The following is an 18,428-nucleotide window of genomic DNA, read 5'->3' on the forward strand; positions in this document are numbered from 1 at the left end:
CCTCTGTGGGGTGACTCCATCATCGTCCTTATATATAAGAAAGGGGACAAGGCGGCAGCTAGTAATTATCGCCCGATTAGTTTGCTCGACTCTTCAGTAAAAATTATGAGTAGGGTGCTGTTGTTTAGGTTGGAAGAGTGGGCGGAAGAAAATGAGATCTTAGCAAACTCCCAATATGGTTTCAGAAAGGGGCGAGGAACACTCGATCAATGCCTGAACTTAGATTTAATAATCGGAAAGTATACCAGGGCTAAGCCAGGCACCCTATATCTCTGCTTTGCCGATCTAAGCAGCACATTTGATGTTGTGGACCATTCCATTTTTTGACCAATCCTGTTGGAACTCGGTGCACGGGAGGCTATCATTTTCTTCCTAGCTAGATTATATGATAGAATGCAAACTTGGGTGCGTTTTGGGGTAGGAGGGGAGTGTACCCCAAATTTTGAAGTAAAACGTGGGATTAGACAGGGCTGTGTCCTAGCCTCAGTCAAAGCAGATGCTCCCCAGATTGGCGGAACAGGTGTCCCAGTTCTGCTTTATGCAGATGATGCTGTGCTCCTGTCCCGGACTCCGATAGGTCTGCAGCGACTGATGGACCAGTTTTCAGATTTTATCAGTAAACGGAAGCTAGTTATCAATAAGAGTAAAACTCATACCATGATCTGTGGTGCTAGAGTTAAGAAAAATCATGCCTTTTTTATTGATGGGGTGAAAGTTCAGGGTGTGGATAAATTCTGTTATCTGGGCGTCCTCTTTTCTCATGATGGTAGTTGGTCGTATGATTTAATGAATGTTACGTCCAAAATGAAGAAAAGCGCCTATGGTATTTTTAAATTTGCCACTAAGATCGGCGACAGAAGAATAGAGACATGATCCAAATATATAATGCGAGGAGTGTTGCCATCGCATTATATGGGGCGGGGCTGTGGGGCTATACTAACACTGACTCAGTGCAAAGGCAGGAAAATTGTTTTGTTAAAAAATGCTATGTGTTCCCACATCAGCCTCCACTGATTTGATCCATAGGGAAGCTGGGGTTGCCCACTTAAGTGACCTAATTTTGTTTAGACCACTAATGGCATGGCGTGCCATCTGGATTAAGGAAGAGAGAGCCTTTAACCAGTCTGTCATTGGGGATTGTCTCAAATTGGATAATGTTTTGAAGATACCATGGCTCAAATATATTGTGGACAGTTTTCAAATTATATATGGACTCAATATAGTGGCTGATCCAGGCTCTGCTAGTAACTATTCAAAGTCAGACATGAAACAAATGTTCATGATGCATAGAGCCCAAAAACGTGTAGCATCCAGTGGACACCTCACTTCAGTTATTTTGTACAATACATATATGAAAAGTGAGGGCCCCCAATTGTACTTGAGCCAGGTAACCAGACCAGCACATAGGTTTGTTCTGACTAGACTTTGACTTGGATTGGCCCATGGATTGGTGGCTTTCCCACAATTAAAAAAGCATCCAGTTGGACCATGCCATGCGATGGTCACTCGAAACAGAGCACCCTGCACTTTATGCTAATTTGTACTCTCTATATGAACTTGAGGATTGTTTATCTAAAACCAATTTTTAAAAAATATGCTATTTTTAATGTTGATGATGCTATGAAATTGATTTATGAATTGAATTCTCCGGACAAATGTTTTTATATTGCCACGTTTTTATGTAAGTCAATGCAGCTTAGGAAAAGCATGATTTTTTAATCCTGTTTTATCTGTATAATTATGTAATCATTTTGCTTATGTGCTTTTATGGTCATTGTTCTTTTAATGCACTGAATAAAGCTTCATGAAATGAAATGAAATGAATAAAGGACTCTGTGCTGTTGACCCCTTGTTTTTTGCGATGCGTCTGCCTTTGCAGAATCGGCGCACCGCACTGCTGCTGCATGAGCTGAGCGTGTGTACACCACGGAAGCCTACACTTCAGCTGCCTTTGGTGAACCCATTTGGCGTGCAAGGGACTATGTTGTGCGTGCTTCTAATGTGGAGGACAGGGTGAAAAAATGCACAGCTGAGGCGAAATCAGCGCACCTGCAAATGATTTCATGCGGATATCTAAAGGATGGCTCAGACTGATTTGCAGACAACTACCTCTGTCTTTTTGTGAAACATAAAGCTGGTACTGAAAAAGATAATAAGTACATTTCCAAAGTATTTCAGATTTATATTTGACCTTGCCATCATTATGTGTAACTGCTATCTGAAGTCTGCACATGCCCAATCTCGGTCACCTGGGTGGTACATTTTCTGTCTCAGCATGAAACTATATTCTAACCTGGATAAAAGACTCTGCTGTCAATGACCCGAGATTGTAGGACCCGTGTAACTGTGTCTTTCCATTCTGGTCTTCCATTTGAAATTCTCAGTTATGTTACAAGACTGAATCTAATTTGAAGGGGCAGAAAGGCAAAATGAAAAGGGCTGCTTTATGCAGTCTGAGAACAGAGAGGGTGCTTTGTCAAATTGCACACCAAGATTAAATAAACTGTCTGTCAAATCCATGGCTTTTCAGTCAAAGGTTTTGGAAAATATAATCTTGGTTGACTATTTTATCACTGGGTGGAATGTGATGAGATGGAAGTCACCACAAACACCCCAGGATAGAATCCAGCTTGCTTATCCTATTGTGCTTAGAATATTCCATGAGAGTCCTTTCGAATTGTGTAAAAGCTAAGGGCCTTATGAGTTTGGTGGTCCAATGAATGCCAAACTCACGGTGGCGGAACGGCTACCACCGCACCAGTGGTCCAACCGCCCTATTACTAGTAGGGCGGACGGACCGCATTGGCACTGCCGCAACTGCCATGGATAGAGATCCCTGACGGTGTTGCGGCGGTCTTGAAGCCTCAATATGCTTTGTGGGGCCGTGTGGCCCGCCAAGCATACTACGAGTTTCCTCTCCGCCACAGTTTCCATGGCGGTGACCCTGCCAAGAAAACTGTGGCAGAGAGGAAACAAAAGGGCCCTATCAGGTCCCCTGTCACCACTGGGCCATGGGGTGCATGTAGGGGGGCCCATGGTGTGCCCCCCCGTCTGCATGCACGTCCAGCTCCTGCACAACATCGACTTAACAGTCCATGACGTGCAGGAACTCACTTTGGCGTCCCATTGCGGTGCCTTTTTCATAGGCACTGCAGTGGGACCGCCGAAGAACCCCGCAAGAGATCAAAAAAATCATAATCTGGCAGGTGGTCTATTTTGGCGTTCTTGGAACATCAAAAAGGGTCATTGGCAAAATAAATTGGCAGTACTGAGAACATTAATATAAAAATGTAATAAAACAAATACTTTAAACGTGCTTTACAACTGAAGAGAAAGGAACTATTTTAGGAAGATGTTAACAGTGTGCACAGGCTTTATGCAGTTACTCAAAGTGAAGACAATGGGCAAAATGGGGCAACCCACTGCTCGATGATGCGATGGGCAGGAGCAAAATATGAATGACAATTTAACAGACCAATGGATGAAGTCCGCTGACCAAAAGCTCTTCTATGCATGTATAGTATGTGCACTGTTTTGAGGAAAACAACAGTCTGAAATGACAGCTAAAGCAGTCTCAAAGAGCTGTCCTAAAAACGGAATTGAAAAACAATCCTGAGGATAATTTAAAATTACACAAAGTCGTGCAAAAGTCCAGCTCCCCTACTCATAAGAATGCATACAGTAAGCGAATAACTCTTTCGCTGCGGCGGCTATTCCACCGCAGCGCTAACGGTCGCGGGGGGGGCGCGGGAGAGCTCCGCGGGTGACAGAACCGTTCCGTCACGGCTCGCGGGTGAGCTGTGCTCATGACGGAACGGTTCAGTCAAGGCCCCGCCCACTCAATTAAACGCGCCGCGCAGGCGCGAAATCAGCGCCGAGCAGGCGCGGCGGCCGGGCCGTGACGGAACCGTTCCGTCATGAGCACAGCTCACCCGCGAGCTGTGACGGAACGGTTCCGTCAATAGCATCGAAGAGGTTAAAACGTTTTGGAACAAGGCATGGATGTCATTTGGGGGTCACCAGGCAGAGGTTACTGTGACCTCTGTGCATCAGCTGGCATGTTACTTGAAACCCCTTGGTAACCTGGCATATTGGTGCTCATTAGGTCAGCACCATCATGCAAAAGGAAGCCTTAGGTCGTGCCTCCTGTCTGACAAGAATGTAGTCAATGAGGTCCATCAAAGAACAGTGCGATTTCTAGGAACATGGGATCACTGACAGAGACAGGTAGACATTTCAAATGTAAATCATCCTATTTCTCTATAAAATACAAGTGGGATTTAAGGTACGATTTGGGGGAGGATGTTAGGCATTGGAGGTGATGTGCTGGAACTGCAGACAACATGTCAAAGTCAAGGCTTGTTCGAGCCACAACATAGTGTTTAGAAGGGTGAACTAGGGTACGTTAAATGTTTTCATTTAGGTTGCCCACACCTTACACTAATATGTCAACTATGAAAACATTGTTGTTCTTTTTGTTGCATACAAATGTACTGCAAAATGAGGTTAACCCTTTAGCTACAGAGGCTTTTACCCGTCCCATTGCTGTGCCCTATGTTTGGAGCACCTTGCGCTTAACCCTTCCAAATTATTTCTACTAGAGGTATCCATGGAAAATTTCTAACCTTATTTGCCCACATGTCAAGGATTCTAAAGGTATCCAGGGTTTGTGGATTCCCTGGAAAGACTAAAAATGGGAAAAGAAACTGCTGCGCAAGAAAGCATATATTTTCTTCTAAAAATGTCACCAACAAAAGATTTGATGTCCTATCATCACTTTCTTCACAGTTTTCAGGAGCAACCAGAGCTTTAAAAAACAACAAATTTTGTACTGCACTTTATGCATTTTTCTAAGTAGCAACCCATTTTTTGTATTTTGTTACGGTTTCAACATACCTGTAGACTGTGGTAGAAACAGGTGTGAAACGGCTGGATGAAACAGTAAAGCATCATATTTCTGAAAACTAGACAAAATTCCAAATTCAGCAAGAGCTAATTGGAGAAATTGCTCATGGCTTACCCAAAGAAACTAATCAAGTGAACTCAAACCGGGAACCATGCGAAGACCATGTGGAATTTATATGATGAGAGTTTTCATCTGTTCCTGTCCTGGTCACTAGGCCTAGCCACACAAGCAGGTGTACTGTTTTTATTGAGAGATGTGTGTGAATGTTGAGTGGGAGACGTTTTTGTGGATCCCTACCAATGTAGGAAACTTCCTTCACCAAAATGTGACGAAAAAGTGGGTTTTCAGAAAACGTTTGAGGTTTGGAGGGCATTCTCGGTAATAATGAGAGTGTAAAAAACTCAAGTAACATCACCCTGGACTCTCTGGGGTGTCTACTTTTCAGAAATGTCTGTATTTATTAGGGTTCCCTGGATGCGGCTGACACAGGCCTCCATAGTGTAGCCATTCCCATGGTAAGTTGGGAATTACACCATCTCTACCTGCCCATACGGCGAAACTAAAATAACCAAAATTTCCCTTTGCTTGCCATGTGGGTGGGGATGGGGATATGCTAGTCTCAAGAGGGCAGGAAGACTGTTGGGGCTTTAGTGGTGGGTGTGTAGCCTGCCAGGACAGGCCAGCCCCCAAACCATTATTTAAATATATACATCTAGTAGGCTTTCTGTCTCCCCTGGAGGCAGATTGGGGGCAAAACCTCCAATCTTCCTTCATGTGGAGTAGGGGGCAGAAACACTGATGGGCCTGTGCTGTAGAGGGACACAGCTAATGCCTGGGCTCCCACATCCTTTCTTTCATTAGACATTTTACCCTGGCATCTAGTGGACTTTCTGTCCCCCCTCAGGTGGAGGAGGTTTGGGCTTTATGGCGGGAAGAATTGGGGCAAACCCACCAATCTGCCCCAAGGCAGGTAGAAAAACTGTTGGGCTTGTTTTGACGCGGGGCTTAGCCTGATGCCTGGGCCGGCCAATGCAGTCCTCCTTTTTTTTTTAAACCATTTTCCCCAGTGTGTGTACTTGCTGCATGCCTTGGGATGGGGGATAGGTTGGAGTAAGTAAACCCTACCAATCTTTACCTGGTGTCTAGTGGGCTTACCAGCGGCGGTGCGTCCATTGGGGCGTTGGGGCGTTGCCCTCCCAATGCGCACTGCCGCCATCCGGGACTGCCAGTGTGCCTAAAATAAATTTCAATTATTTAGCAACAAGTTTCTGGCCGGCCGGTCACCGGGCCGGACCAGAAACCATCAGGAAAAGGGGGGGTGGGGCTGCTCAGGGGCGCTAGTGGGCGTGTCCTCTTTCGGACAGGTCATTTTTTTGCCCGGCGGGAAATGCGCACTAGCCCCCCCCCCCCCTTTGCAAACGGGGGTTGCCTCATGACGCAGCCCCCAGCCTCCTAGTGGGGCGGGGAGTTTGGCTGCCCTCTGACCAATCCTGACCTGCTTGATGACGTCTAGCATGACGTGACGTCACTCACCTGCTTAGTCACTAGTCTCACCCCGCACCCGCAGCCATTTCCACACAGTGATGCCCGCTTCAAACGTGGTGTGCGTGCTCCTCCTGTCCTCCTGATGGTAACTCTTCCTGGCCTGCCTCGTGAGCTGGACTACTACAGTACCGTTACCGTACTGTAACGATATCGCAAGGAGAACTACTGAGGTGAGTGAGTCACAATGGTGGTGATTACCGCCCTTTTTGAATTGTATTTGAAACCCCCACCCGTTACGTGTTACCCATGATCCCACAGCTGTACCCCCTGAGAGTGCCATGACGGGTTTGGGCAACTGCCATCGGTCGGTCTGTACGTTTTTTTTTTTGTAATTACAGCGCTTCCTATGGCAGCCGGTTTGATGTTTGTACTGCCACTCTTGTTCCCCCCCCAGGACCAGGTGCAGTTGCCAGGGGTGTATGTACAGGGCTGGGCTGAGAATACAAAGCAGCCATGGCGATTCTGTCTCTCACTGAGAGACAGAATCGCCATGGCTGCTTTGTATTCTCAGCCCAGCCCTGTACATACAGAGACTCTCACGCGCGCAGCGCTTACAAATGAGGCAGGTGAGGTTCCAGTCGGCATTTTGTTGCATAATAATGTGGCCGGGGCAGGGAGGGGGGCGCACGCGTATAAACAGGTCTGGTGGACACCCAGGTATTGGTTACCGTCTTCGTCCTTAAGGCTCCACAAGTCAGCGAATCGATCAACTGGTCAAGTTGGAGTAACATTAAAAACGCGAGTGAAAATCGTGATTTCATTTAAATTGAAACAAAAATATACTCGGAAAGCCATGAACTGGCACATATTTGAATTTAGCAATCGATGAAAAGAACACACCCGACATAATTTCTGTTAACACAAAGCCCTATTTCCTCTTACCAGTCCTTACTTACTACGAGATGTTTCCAACTAGTATAAAAAAGTTCAATTACAGAAATGAAGCTATCAACGAATAAATGAATTACTTAAGCAATCTATTTTTAGAAGTAAGCTCAAAAGCATGCAGTAGGAGGATTTTAAAATAAGATAATCATCGCCGTCATTTAAAATGTCCCTGCTCTTTTTCTCCTTTCATCGGTAGCCAACCTGTTGATTCAGTTGATTCATCCTTGCTTGGGCTGGCGGCTGAGCCTTCTGTGTACAGGCTGCTCGTCGCATCTTTGGTCTTTCCTTAAGTTCCAATTCAGCTGCACAGCCTCTAATTCACCCACTTCAGGAATATCTCCACCGTCTCTTTCTGGCAGTTCCGTATGACGAAATAGGCAAAGTAGGCACTGGCCTACGGGGCCCACTTCTTTTAGGGGCCATGCAACAAAGGGTCGAAATGCAACTTTAAGCACATAAAGCAGAGAAATCAGATTCAATCACAGAGCAGTTTGTCTCTTAAAAGCTCATACTGTGGCAGCTGTCAGTTTGTAAGAAAAAGAACAGTGCATCGGATTTTAGGAGATAATTTGTGAGGGGGCCCGGAAATTTCGACTGCTTAGGGCCCCCAGAAGATTTAATCCGAGCAGGCCAGGTGCCATTGCTCTGTGCGCTAAGGCCGAGGGGGAGCCATTTGAATGACAGGCTGAGGAGAGATAAGAACAGCCTGCGAATATGTTTTTATTTACTGCCTTTTTCAGGGAATAATAACAGCATGCGTACTCTGGTGATTGATGCACTTTGATGGTGAGAGCTGTGATCAATCTAGTGATAATTTTGACTCCTGCTAAAACAGCTTAGAGTGTTAATGTTCATGATGCAAAGCACAAAGTGTAGCATGCCTATCACAGATTTCTTTTTGTAGATAGCTCAGTGGGTTGCTGCTTTTGCCACATAGATCAGTTTCTTGAACTTCATAGGTTACCATCCTTCGAACATAGCTCAGTGAATCATGACTGGCATCAAAGTGCTGCATGTAAACTGAAAGGCATTGTTTCAGAGTTGCTTTCCTAACTGCTAAATGAGTGCAATTTATTTACAGGTATTTACATCTTGTGTTTGAGGGTAGGCAAAGTGGCTAAAAAGTATACATTATTCTGCAACTGATTTGGCGCTCCTAAGCCAGTACGATACAGACTGGGTGTGCTACGAATTTGTTACAATGGTGATGAGCACTGTTCAAATGAATTGATATGAATTTACACAACATACAAGTGTGGGGTGAGAGCAGAGGGTGGGTGGAGATATTTATTTAAGTATTTTAGTTTATGCAATTTTATATACACCTACAGCCTGCAGATTGCTTACTATTGGTTGGTTTTATTGTCAGTCTCATCTAGGGTGTGATCAGTGTGTAATTTGTACTTTGCACACTGAGTGTGTGCAAACAAAGGTATGTGGGTGCCCGTGGAGCTAGTTGTGGAAGCGAGCAATTGAGGACCCTAGCACTTTAGGCCACTGTGCCGGTGGACCTGCTCCAGCATGTAAATCCAGCCCCTTGGCTTCACTTGTGACTAGCTCCATAGCAATAGAAGTTAGGAATATTGCTTTTGTCAGAGCTCCATGCAAACTGCTAGGTACAAATTAGAGCGTTATGTTGACAACCCCCCCACCCCCATCTTTGCATGATTATCCTAATGCTTCACAAATAAATTGTAATATTTTTATTTTCAGCACCTGGTAAAGCCTGTGAAGCTGCCTTACCTAATTTTTGGACAATTTTGGTCGGAGAACAAGAGGCCTGACCTTCTTTGCTGTTCTTTCACCCCAGCTACAACCCAGCAAACACCTTTGTTAAAGGTAAGGAAACTGGTGCTATATTTGTTTTGGCTGGAGTTCGGGCTATGTACGTGGTCACTACATGGTGGTTGGGGTGGGTGCACATTTTGAACATTCTACCCTCAGTGGATGGAATTTACTAATGGCCTTAGCCCTGTGTGTTGGGCAATACAAGTTGCTAAAGTCACTTTCTATCCCTTTCCTTGTTAAAGGCCCTCAAGCAGTGTCTGTTTCAGTGCCTTCAGCAACCGGTATGAGGTACTAAGTAGTTCTACCTTAAGAATGGAGTGGTCCTTAGAGGTCAGAGTATCATATTTCCACAGTCCGTGTAGGTCCGGATTAGGTGTTTTGTATTTTATCAATTATGGCTATCTGGAAGACCAAGTGAAGACCAAAGAATTTTGCTTCATAGTTAGTTTCATATGACTCTTGGCCTCCAAAAATTACACCTAAACTTTGTTAGGACTATTTATGGTTAAAGAGGCATTGTTGTTCAGCAACAAGATATATGTATTTATACTGGAATTTGATATAATTGCACCAAACCTTAAATGTTGCACTTTGATTATTGCCAGGTTTCTTTAATATTGGCAAGGACAGCATCAGGATGAATACAGTTGAACAGCTACTTGCAAGGTCATTCTTTGGACGGTCACGTGAAGAGAAACTGCATATAAAGCAATTGGGACCCCACCAGCCTGACCTGAAACTACAACAAAGTACCCAGGACAGAGGAAAGACGTACAGACGTACATTCTCCAACACCTGGTACACAAAGGCTGATTGGCTTACAGGGTGCCCGTCAAAAAACGCTCTGTTCTGCTTCCCTTGCTTGCTGTTTGGTGGTGACAGTTCTTGGACAAAAGTAGGAGTAACAGACTTGAAGCATTTGTCTGACAAAATCAAGAAACATGGACACACAAGCAACCACATGGAAAACCTGACGAGACTGGGAATGTTGAGAGACACGCCGATTGAACACCACATAAGTGAAGCATTCCGGCAAACAGTACAGAAACACAATGAAGCAGTTGATAGGAATAGACACATACTATCAAAAATAATAGACTGTGTTCGTTTCTGTGGTGCTTTCGAACTGGCATTGCGAGGCCATGATGAATCGGAAAATTCCTCAAATCCTGGAATATTCAGAGGCCTAGTGGATCTAATAGCAAGCATAGACAAGGAAATGGAAGCACATTTAGCAAGTGCTACAGTCTTTAAGGGCACATCTAAAACAATACAAAATGAACTCCTTGAGTGTATGCTTGAAATTGTGAGAAGCCATATTGTCCAAGAGGTGCAAAACGCAGACTTTGTGGCTATTCAGGCTGATGACACCACTGATGTAGCCACACAAACACAGTCCGTATTGGTCTTTCGCTACATTGACAAAGACAGTAAGGTTGTGGAGAGGTTCTTTGGTTTCACTCATTTAACAGACTCTACAGCAGAAACCATTACTTCAGCTATACTGCAGCAACTCAACTTCATTTTCCCAGAGCTCCCTCAAAGGAAAAAACTCATCGCACAAAGCTATGATGGTGCATCCGTAATGAGTGGGAGCCTTGGCGGAGTACAGAAAAAAATTCGAGATGTGTACCCTAATGCTCATTATGTGCACTGTTACGCCCACCAACTTAATCTAATTATGCAACAGGCAGTATCAAACTCCCCTGAGACACGAATTTTCTTTCAGGATATAGGAGGCATGGCAGCATTCTTCTCACGTTCCCCCAAAAGAACAGAAGTACTTCAGGAGATTGTGGAGAAGAGGCTTCCAAGGAGATCCTCAACCCGGTGGAACTTCAACAGTCGTACAGTCAACCTAATATATAAATATAGGGAGGATCTTGAGAAATGTTTTGATGCCATAGAAAACAATGTACAGTTTGATTCCAGGAGTCAGAATGAAGCCCGCGGCTTTACTAGAACACTAAAAGACAGAGAGTTTCAGTTCCTTCTGTTTTTATTTCATGATATAATGTATTATGTCGACATATTGTACAACCAGTTACAAGCAAGAGCCATAGATACTGTCTCTGTGCAAAGCCATACCAAAATGTTTGTCGCCAACATAAGCAGAGTGAGAGATGGGGTCGACAATATAGACAGCACACTGCCAGAGGGTTCTACTTTTTCAAACCACAGGAAAAACATCAGCACTCTGGTCAGAATAGGAAAGGAGATATGTGACATTGTGATTGTGCATGCACAAGAACGTTTTCGCTTCACAAAACATTTGGTGAGTGCCTCATTATTGGAAAGTGACCAGTTTGCAAAATATGAACAATCCTTCCCTGAGCAAGCTCTGAATGATGCTGTGGAGGCTTATCCAATGCTCAGCAAAGAGGACCTGAAAACTGAGTTGACTGTACTCTACAGAATGAGTGTATACCGGAAGGCCACTGGTGCTATTGCTTTGCTGACTTTAATCCAGAAACTCAATATGGAAAAGTCACTTACAGAGAGAGTGGCTTTACTAAAAATTGTCATTACCACTCCAATGACAACAGCAGAGTCGGAACGATGTTTTTCGACCTTAAACCGGATTAAGACATTCTTGAGGAACACAATGATTCAGGAAAGACTGAATGCTTTAGCAATGCTTTCCATAGAGAGCGAGCTGCTCAAAAGAATACCAGAGTTCAACAAACAAGTTATTGAAATGTTTGCTGCTCTTAAGGACAGACGTGTTGATTTTAATTACAAAAAGTAACTATATGGTGAATTCTGCTAGTTTTCGATCTGTTTACTTGTTTTTAAATAAAAAAACCTCTGTGAGGTAGTCAGAAATGCATTGTATCTCAAAGTCTGTTATGAAGCCACATATTGAATAAGCAGGTAGCTACCTATGGTGTATGACATCTCTTTATTACTGTCATATCTGCACTTTCACAATTTCTTTATTAACCTTCCTTCCTTCTCAAAATTGCTTGCAAATGCACCATTTGTCCACTCGATTTTCACATTTTTCTCGGGGGGGGGGGGGGTTGGGGGGGGTGTTCGGGCACGCGCGCCGCGCTCGCGAGCTACAGTGCGGAAATCATTTTCCGCCTCACCAGGTTCAAATGTCACCAGCCGCCACTGGGGCTTACATGGGGAAGATTGGGGGTAAACAACCCCCAGGGGCAGAAAAACGGTTGCACCCTGGTAGGGGTGACTGGCCTATTTCCAGGGGAGGCAGTGCCCCATCCCAACAATCAATTTCACTGGTGTCTAGTGGGTGGATCCCTGCTTAGGAATCCTGGTCTCGGTGCTATCCCCAAGAAGGGATTCACTATGGAGAGGCAGTGCTGGAAAGTCCCATCTTGAATGGTGCACGAGGGCAGGGTTATACCCTGCAAACACCTATCAAAGTGAAAGTAGCCACGCTGCCTTCACTTTGTTTGCCGTGACATGGGCATGCTGTGAAATAACAAATATATATATATATCATGCACTGGATGCTTATTGCTTTCAATCCTATTGAACTAAACTTTACTTTGAAATGTAACGCTGAAGGGGTACTGACCCTGCAAGTTGGAACACTGAATCCCAGCAAGGCTCACTCAGCCTTCAGTCATCCTGAAGTTGGTATACTAAGTACCATTAAATTTGGTACATATAACACCTGTTATTTACAACACTTATAAATGGCAGAAGCGCAGTAAGGAGAACTATATAAAAAAACAAGTTATTATTGTCTTCGGGAGTGATTGCAAGAGGCAATCCTGAACAAGTCCAATGTTTGCCCACTTGTATGAGTGGTCCAAAATTATAGCCACTTAGATAACGTGTGGTTACGAACCTCATTGATAGGCTACAAATCTCATTATAAGTTGTTTGATTAGCATAATCAGACCAGGCAACAAACATTAAGAGCCCCTACAGCTTTATATCTGCAAATACTGGTTGACGCTAGTGGCATTCGTAGGAGCTATTTCAATAGGATTTTGTTTTGCTTTTTAAGGGGGAGGGGCGATTTCAAAATTTCCATCCACTTCCATATCACTTGCTGTGATGTTATCTTGGCAAAAGTGCACACACGGTCACTTCTGGTGATGCCATTAGGTTAAAGTTCATATGATGTCATTTCTTGTGATATTAATTAAGGTCAACGCGGAAATGATGTCACTTCCGTAAATCGTGGCACTTGGTGAATCCATATTCATAGGACAAGATTGTTCTCAGAGCACCTTTTGATGCTACGAATGTTCTATCCGGAAAGAGTTAATGAACAAACACTAGAAGGAAAGTAAGAGCGAACATAAATTCCTGCAATACACCTAAATCCTGTTTATCTGAACTTATTTATCTCAATAAGACCAGTGAGTTCGCAGTACTACCTGCATTAATACCAAAGCAACTTATTGCTATACTTTTTGTCCTTTAAATATATTGTGTTATTGAAATGTCATGACAATTACACAAGTTCTCAATTTACGCTACCTTAGCACTGCTTATATTAAATATCCGAGCACACACAGCTTATTAAGAACCAGAACTAAGCTTGATTTAGTAGGCAATTAAATAAACTCTAAAGGTAGAAAGCTACTCCTGGGAAATAGGTGTAGATTTCCGAACACGTGGTAAATGTCTAATTTAAAACGGGCACATATTTCATTCAGAAATATTTTATAATTAGGGAAAAATATATTTATATAAATGGATGAAAGCTAGCAAATTATCCATATTTAAAGCTTCCGTTTTGCATCAATGTACACTTTCTTTTCTAGTCTTTGAACCCAGAACCAAGACACATTTTTCAAAACGAATTCCCAGCTACCATCAAGTCCCATGTCCAGTTCGTTAAGCCACCACGAACTAGCTGGAAAGACCATCATTTCTAAAAACAAATAAAAACTTTGGGTATACAACTTTAGCATAGTTGAACATTTTATTTTTAAGATAGTGCATAACAAGGATTTAAGTTATTTAACTGCTTACATGTTTTATTGCATGTATCCATGCCTCACATTCACAGAGCAAACTGCAGTTTGCATGTAAGTGCACCACTTTGTCCCAAGTCCGGTGTGCTCAGTCGCTCTACCATCCTAGGGAACAATGAACAGAGTGGACAACATGTCCAGAGTTGTGCACCGGCAAGCATAGGCATGAGTGAGATACATTCGGAAACTGGAGAAGACATGGCTCCACCAACGCACACCAGATAATCATGCAGCCCACAAGGACTCCACCTGCAGACACCACCACCTCATCAGATTAGCCAAGAGATCCTCCTTCAAAGATCGCTTGGATAACAACGCACACAACAGAAAAGAGCTCTTCAGCATCGTAAAGGAACTCTCCAACCCCAGCACCAATGCCGACGACATCCCGCCCTCCCAAGAACTGTGCGACTCACTAACCATCTTCTTCCACAGCAAGATCGCTGACATCCACGACATCTTCAACACCACGACCGCCCCGACTACGCCAGACTCCACCTCCCCTGTGAACACCACCAGCGCCAACCGCCTGACCTCCTGGTCCAACGTCAATGACGACGAGACACGCAAGGTCATGAACTCCATTCACTCACGATCTCCGTCTGACCCGTGCCCACACCACGTACTCAACAAAGCAGACGCAGCCATCGCACCCCAAATACGGAAGGTCATCAACATCTCCTTCGAAACAGCGACATTCCTGGAAAGCTGGAAGCACGCCAAAATCAACGCCCTCCTCAAGAAGCCCAAAGCGGACCCCAAGGACCTCAAGAACTTCCGGCCCATCTCCCCGCTCCCGTCCCCGGCAAAGGTCATCGAGAAAATCGTCAACATGCAACTGGCCCGCCACCTCAAAGACAACAACATCTTGGACCTGTCCCAGTCCGGATTCAGACGAAACCACAGCACCGAGACAGCCCTCATCGCCGTCACAGACGACATCAGGCAACAACTAGACAACGGCGAAACATCAGCCCTTATCTTCCTCGACCTGTCAGCCGCCTTCGACACAGTCTGCCATCGCACTCTAAAGACACGCCTCCTAGAAGCCGGAATCCAAGAGAAGGCTCTTGACTGGACCACCTCCTTCCTCTCCGGCAGAACCCTGAGCGTCCGCCTCCTACCCTTCCGATCCGAAGCCACTGACATCGTCTGCGGCGTCCCCCAGAGCTCATCCCTCAGCCCAACGCGGTTCAACGCCGACATGGCCCCCCTCGCACAAGTTGCCAGCCATCACGACCTCAACATCATCTCCTATGCTGACGAGACCCAGCTCATCCTCTCCCTCACCAAGGACCCACACACCGCCAAAACCAACCTCCACGAGGGAATGAAGGCCGTCGCCGATTGGATGAGGAGCAGCCGTCTGAAGCTGAACTCGGACAAGACGGAGTTCCTTATCCTCGGACCCACCCCCTCAGCCTGGGACGAGTTTTGGTGGCCGACCACACTAGGAACAGCACCAACAACCACCGACCATGCACGCAATCTAGGATTCATCCTCGACTCCTCCCTCTCCATGTCTAAGTAAGTCAACACCCTCTCCTCCTCCTGCTACAATACATCCTCTGCATGCTTCGCAGGATCCACAAGTGGATCCTGACCGAAACAAGAAGAACGGTGACACAGGCCCTCGTCAGCAGCAGACTGGAATACGGCAACGCACTCTATGCAGGAATCCCAGCCAAACACCTACGACGACTACAACGCATCCAAAACGCCTCCGCCCGACTGATCGTCAACGTCTCCAGCTGCAGCGACATCACCCCCCACCTGAGAGACCTACACTGGCTCCCCGTTGACAAGAGGATCACCTTCAAGCTCCTCACCCACTCACACAAAGCACTCCACAATGCCGGACCAGCCTACCTGAACAGCAGACTCAGCTTCCACACCCCCACCCGCCAGCTCCGCTCCGCCAGCCTCACCCTCGCCGCTGTCCCCCGCATCCAACGAACTCCCTCCGGCGGCAGATCCTTCTCCTACCTCACCGCCAAGACCTGGAACACCCTCCCTACCCACATAGGGCAGACTCAAGACCTACTCGCCTTGAGAAGACTCCTCAAGACCTGGCTCTTCGAGCAGTAGCAGCACCCCCCCTCCCCTCAGCGCCTTGGGGCCCTCACAGGTAAGTAGCAAGCTTTACAAGTACTCCGATTGATTGAATGTAAATGCAGCTTTGGTTTACTGTACTGTACGTTCAGGGGCTTTGTTTCAAACAGATTGAGAGTCTCTTGATAGTAATCTAGATAGAAACGTTTTTGGACCCTACTCACCAAAAAAAGTAGCAAATCCGTACTCACAGATTTACTTCCAAGTGTGTGTGCAGACTTCCTACTTTTTGGAATTCAGCAGTTCCAATAGGAATTAGCATGCAAATCTGGGGCTGGTCCAGGTTTCCATGTGAATTCCATTGTGAATCACAAGATTCTTAACTTTTCTTTCCATTTCTTCTGATGAGAATTATCCGTGGCGGAAAACTCCATGCAGGGGGAATAAATTCTCGCTTCCAAATGCGAAATGTGGTGGATGTGTTCTCCTTACCCTGAAAGGGGAATTACAGCAACTGTTTGCTGGAGCAAATCTCAGACCATTTCCCGGTAGGAAAGGGGTCTGGTCATAATTTCTGAAAGCCAACAACCCTCCGTGTTAGCAGGTGTTCTCAAACTTTCAAGGAAGGCCACAATTTAAACACTAATTTTCCCATCTTTTTTAGTGGAAGTACTGCTGCAGATCTCTGCACATATGACGGAGAGCTCCGCCCCAGTAAATGGGCTATGCCTGCTAGGAATTCCTTTGTAAATTCACAGATGTAAATTTGGCAGTAAACTTAGGTTTATGGCCATATTTACCTTTGTGAATAGGCCCCTTACTTTAGATGGCATTTACTGAAGTTCACATTTTCGTATAAATGATAGGGAGGTCTCACAATGGCACTACAACACCTATGCAAATACACTGCACATTGACAATTGTATTGCGTACAATAACACATGCAGAGCTATTTTCCAATATACATAAATAGGAATTCGAAAACGTTTCCAAAGACTCGTGAGCCTTCTACATTTGCATACCACAAACGTTTATTAAATAATGCAGAAGGCAAAATTAATAGCCAAAAGCACGGTAAATGAATAGAGGAAATTAGCGGAAGGCACAATCAGATGCAGCAAAGAGTCTGATAAGAACAAATATATTTAGAACTGGCGTAGTTCTGTTCTCAAAGAGTCTGAGCAAACCAGACTGGCTCACTTCCAATTTCAGGGCCTTTTATGGTAAAATACAGAGTGAAAACCACATTGTCAGCATAAGATGACCACACATCATTGAACAAATTAGAACACAAAATGTAATACAGTATCATCTAGCACTATTCCAGTTTCATCCCCTCACTGAATGTTAAAATTAGCCCCTTCGATCTAAGGTCATCGGATATGTCAGCATAAATCTAGATACACTCAAAAATAATGTCGATTTCATTTATGTATTGTAACACAAGCAGGAAAGCCTTGAATGCTGCATACGACTTCCTCCAGAGCTCTTCAAGAACAGCGTGTCAATTCAGAAGCATTTCATAAGTGCACTTTATGTGTAATGACAGAGGAGAAATGAAAACAGTGAGTGGGTCAAACACAGGAAAATACAATTTTGTAAAGTGCAGTGTTTTCGTTTATGTGCAGAAGTCTTCGCAATATTAGAAACACCATTTTTAATAAATCAAAATCATCTCAAACGCCACATAAGCATTGGATGTCAATAGGTCTGAAGGTGGCAAGCTGGGGCATTGGTTCATTAAAAAGAAATACTGCATTAATTCCATAAAGTAGGAAACAAATGTTGTCTCTTAAGCATGGTAACCAGAGGTTTGTAATAAAAATGTTAACTTACTAGCAGGCAGGAGTATTCAGAAGCGGTATAGAAACCCTTTTTAGCTTAAAAGCACAACACAGAAAGGGGCTATTGGCTTTGAATTACTGGAACCTGAAGACATAGTTTAAGCAAACAAGTGTAACCAAAAAGCAAATGATAAAGAATTGAAAGTACACACCTGTGCGGAAGGGTGCAAAAAAATAATATAAAACAACGTTATATTGTAAAGATGAGATGCCAGGGTGTATTTTCAAAGCAAAAAACTCGGTTATGAAAAAGAAATTACAAGTATAAAGTAATGGCAATATACATGATTGGCTCACTACCCTGGGCAGTTAGTGCACTTCTTTATAGTCAGGTGTGCATCTGAAATTACAAACAAATGCGATCATTCACAGTGTAGAAGAGCCAATGGCCGAATGCGCTAACCCATTGCTCCAGTGCTGTATGCTGTGCAGGTTGGAAGCCAA

General features: G+C 44.6%; 2 protein-coding genes across 2 annotated transcripts in view; one reads left to right on the top strand and one right to left on the bottom strand.

Annotated features, from left to right (window-relative positions):
- MCC (MCC regulator of Wnt signaling pathway) overlaps positions 1-18,428 on the bottom strand; it is a 1,280,822-nt gene that overhangs the window by 1,240,700 nt on the left and 21,694 nt on the right. The gene's annotated exons all lie outside the window — the stretch shown is intronic.
- On the top strand, positions 9,057-11,876 carry LOC147726962 (zinc finger MYM-type protein 1-like). The gene is made up of 2 exons (XM_086962740.1): positions 9,057-9,178; positions 9,733-11,876. The coding sequence occupies exon 2, from the start codon at positions 9,765-9,767 to the stop codon at positions 11,874-11,876; it is 2,112 nt and encodes a 703-aa protein (XP_086818866.1). The 5' UTR covers positions 9,057-9,178; positions 9,733-9,764.

The sequence above is a fragment of the Lissotriton vulgaris genome, chromosome 3_1 (genome assembly GCF_964263255.1).
Source record: "Lissotriton vulgaris chromosome 3_1, aLisVul1.2, whole genome shotgun sequence".
In the NCBI taxonomy this organism is placed as follows: Eukaryota; Metazoa; Chordata; class Amphibia; order Caudata; family Salamandridae; genus Lissotriton; species Lissotriton vulgaris.

What these genes read in the sequence shown, in the direction of transcription:
- LOC147726962 (XM_086962740.1), top strand. Translation starts at nt 9,765, where the DNA reads ATGAATACAGTTGAACAGCTACTTGCAAGGTCATTCTTTGGACGGTCA.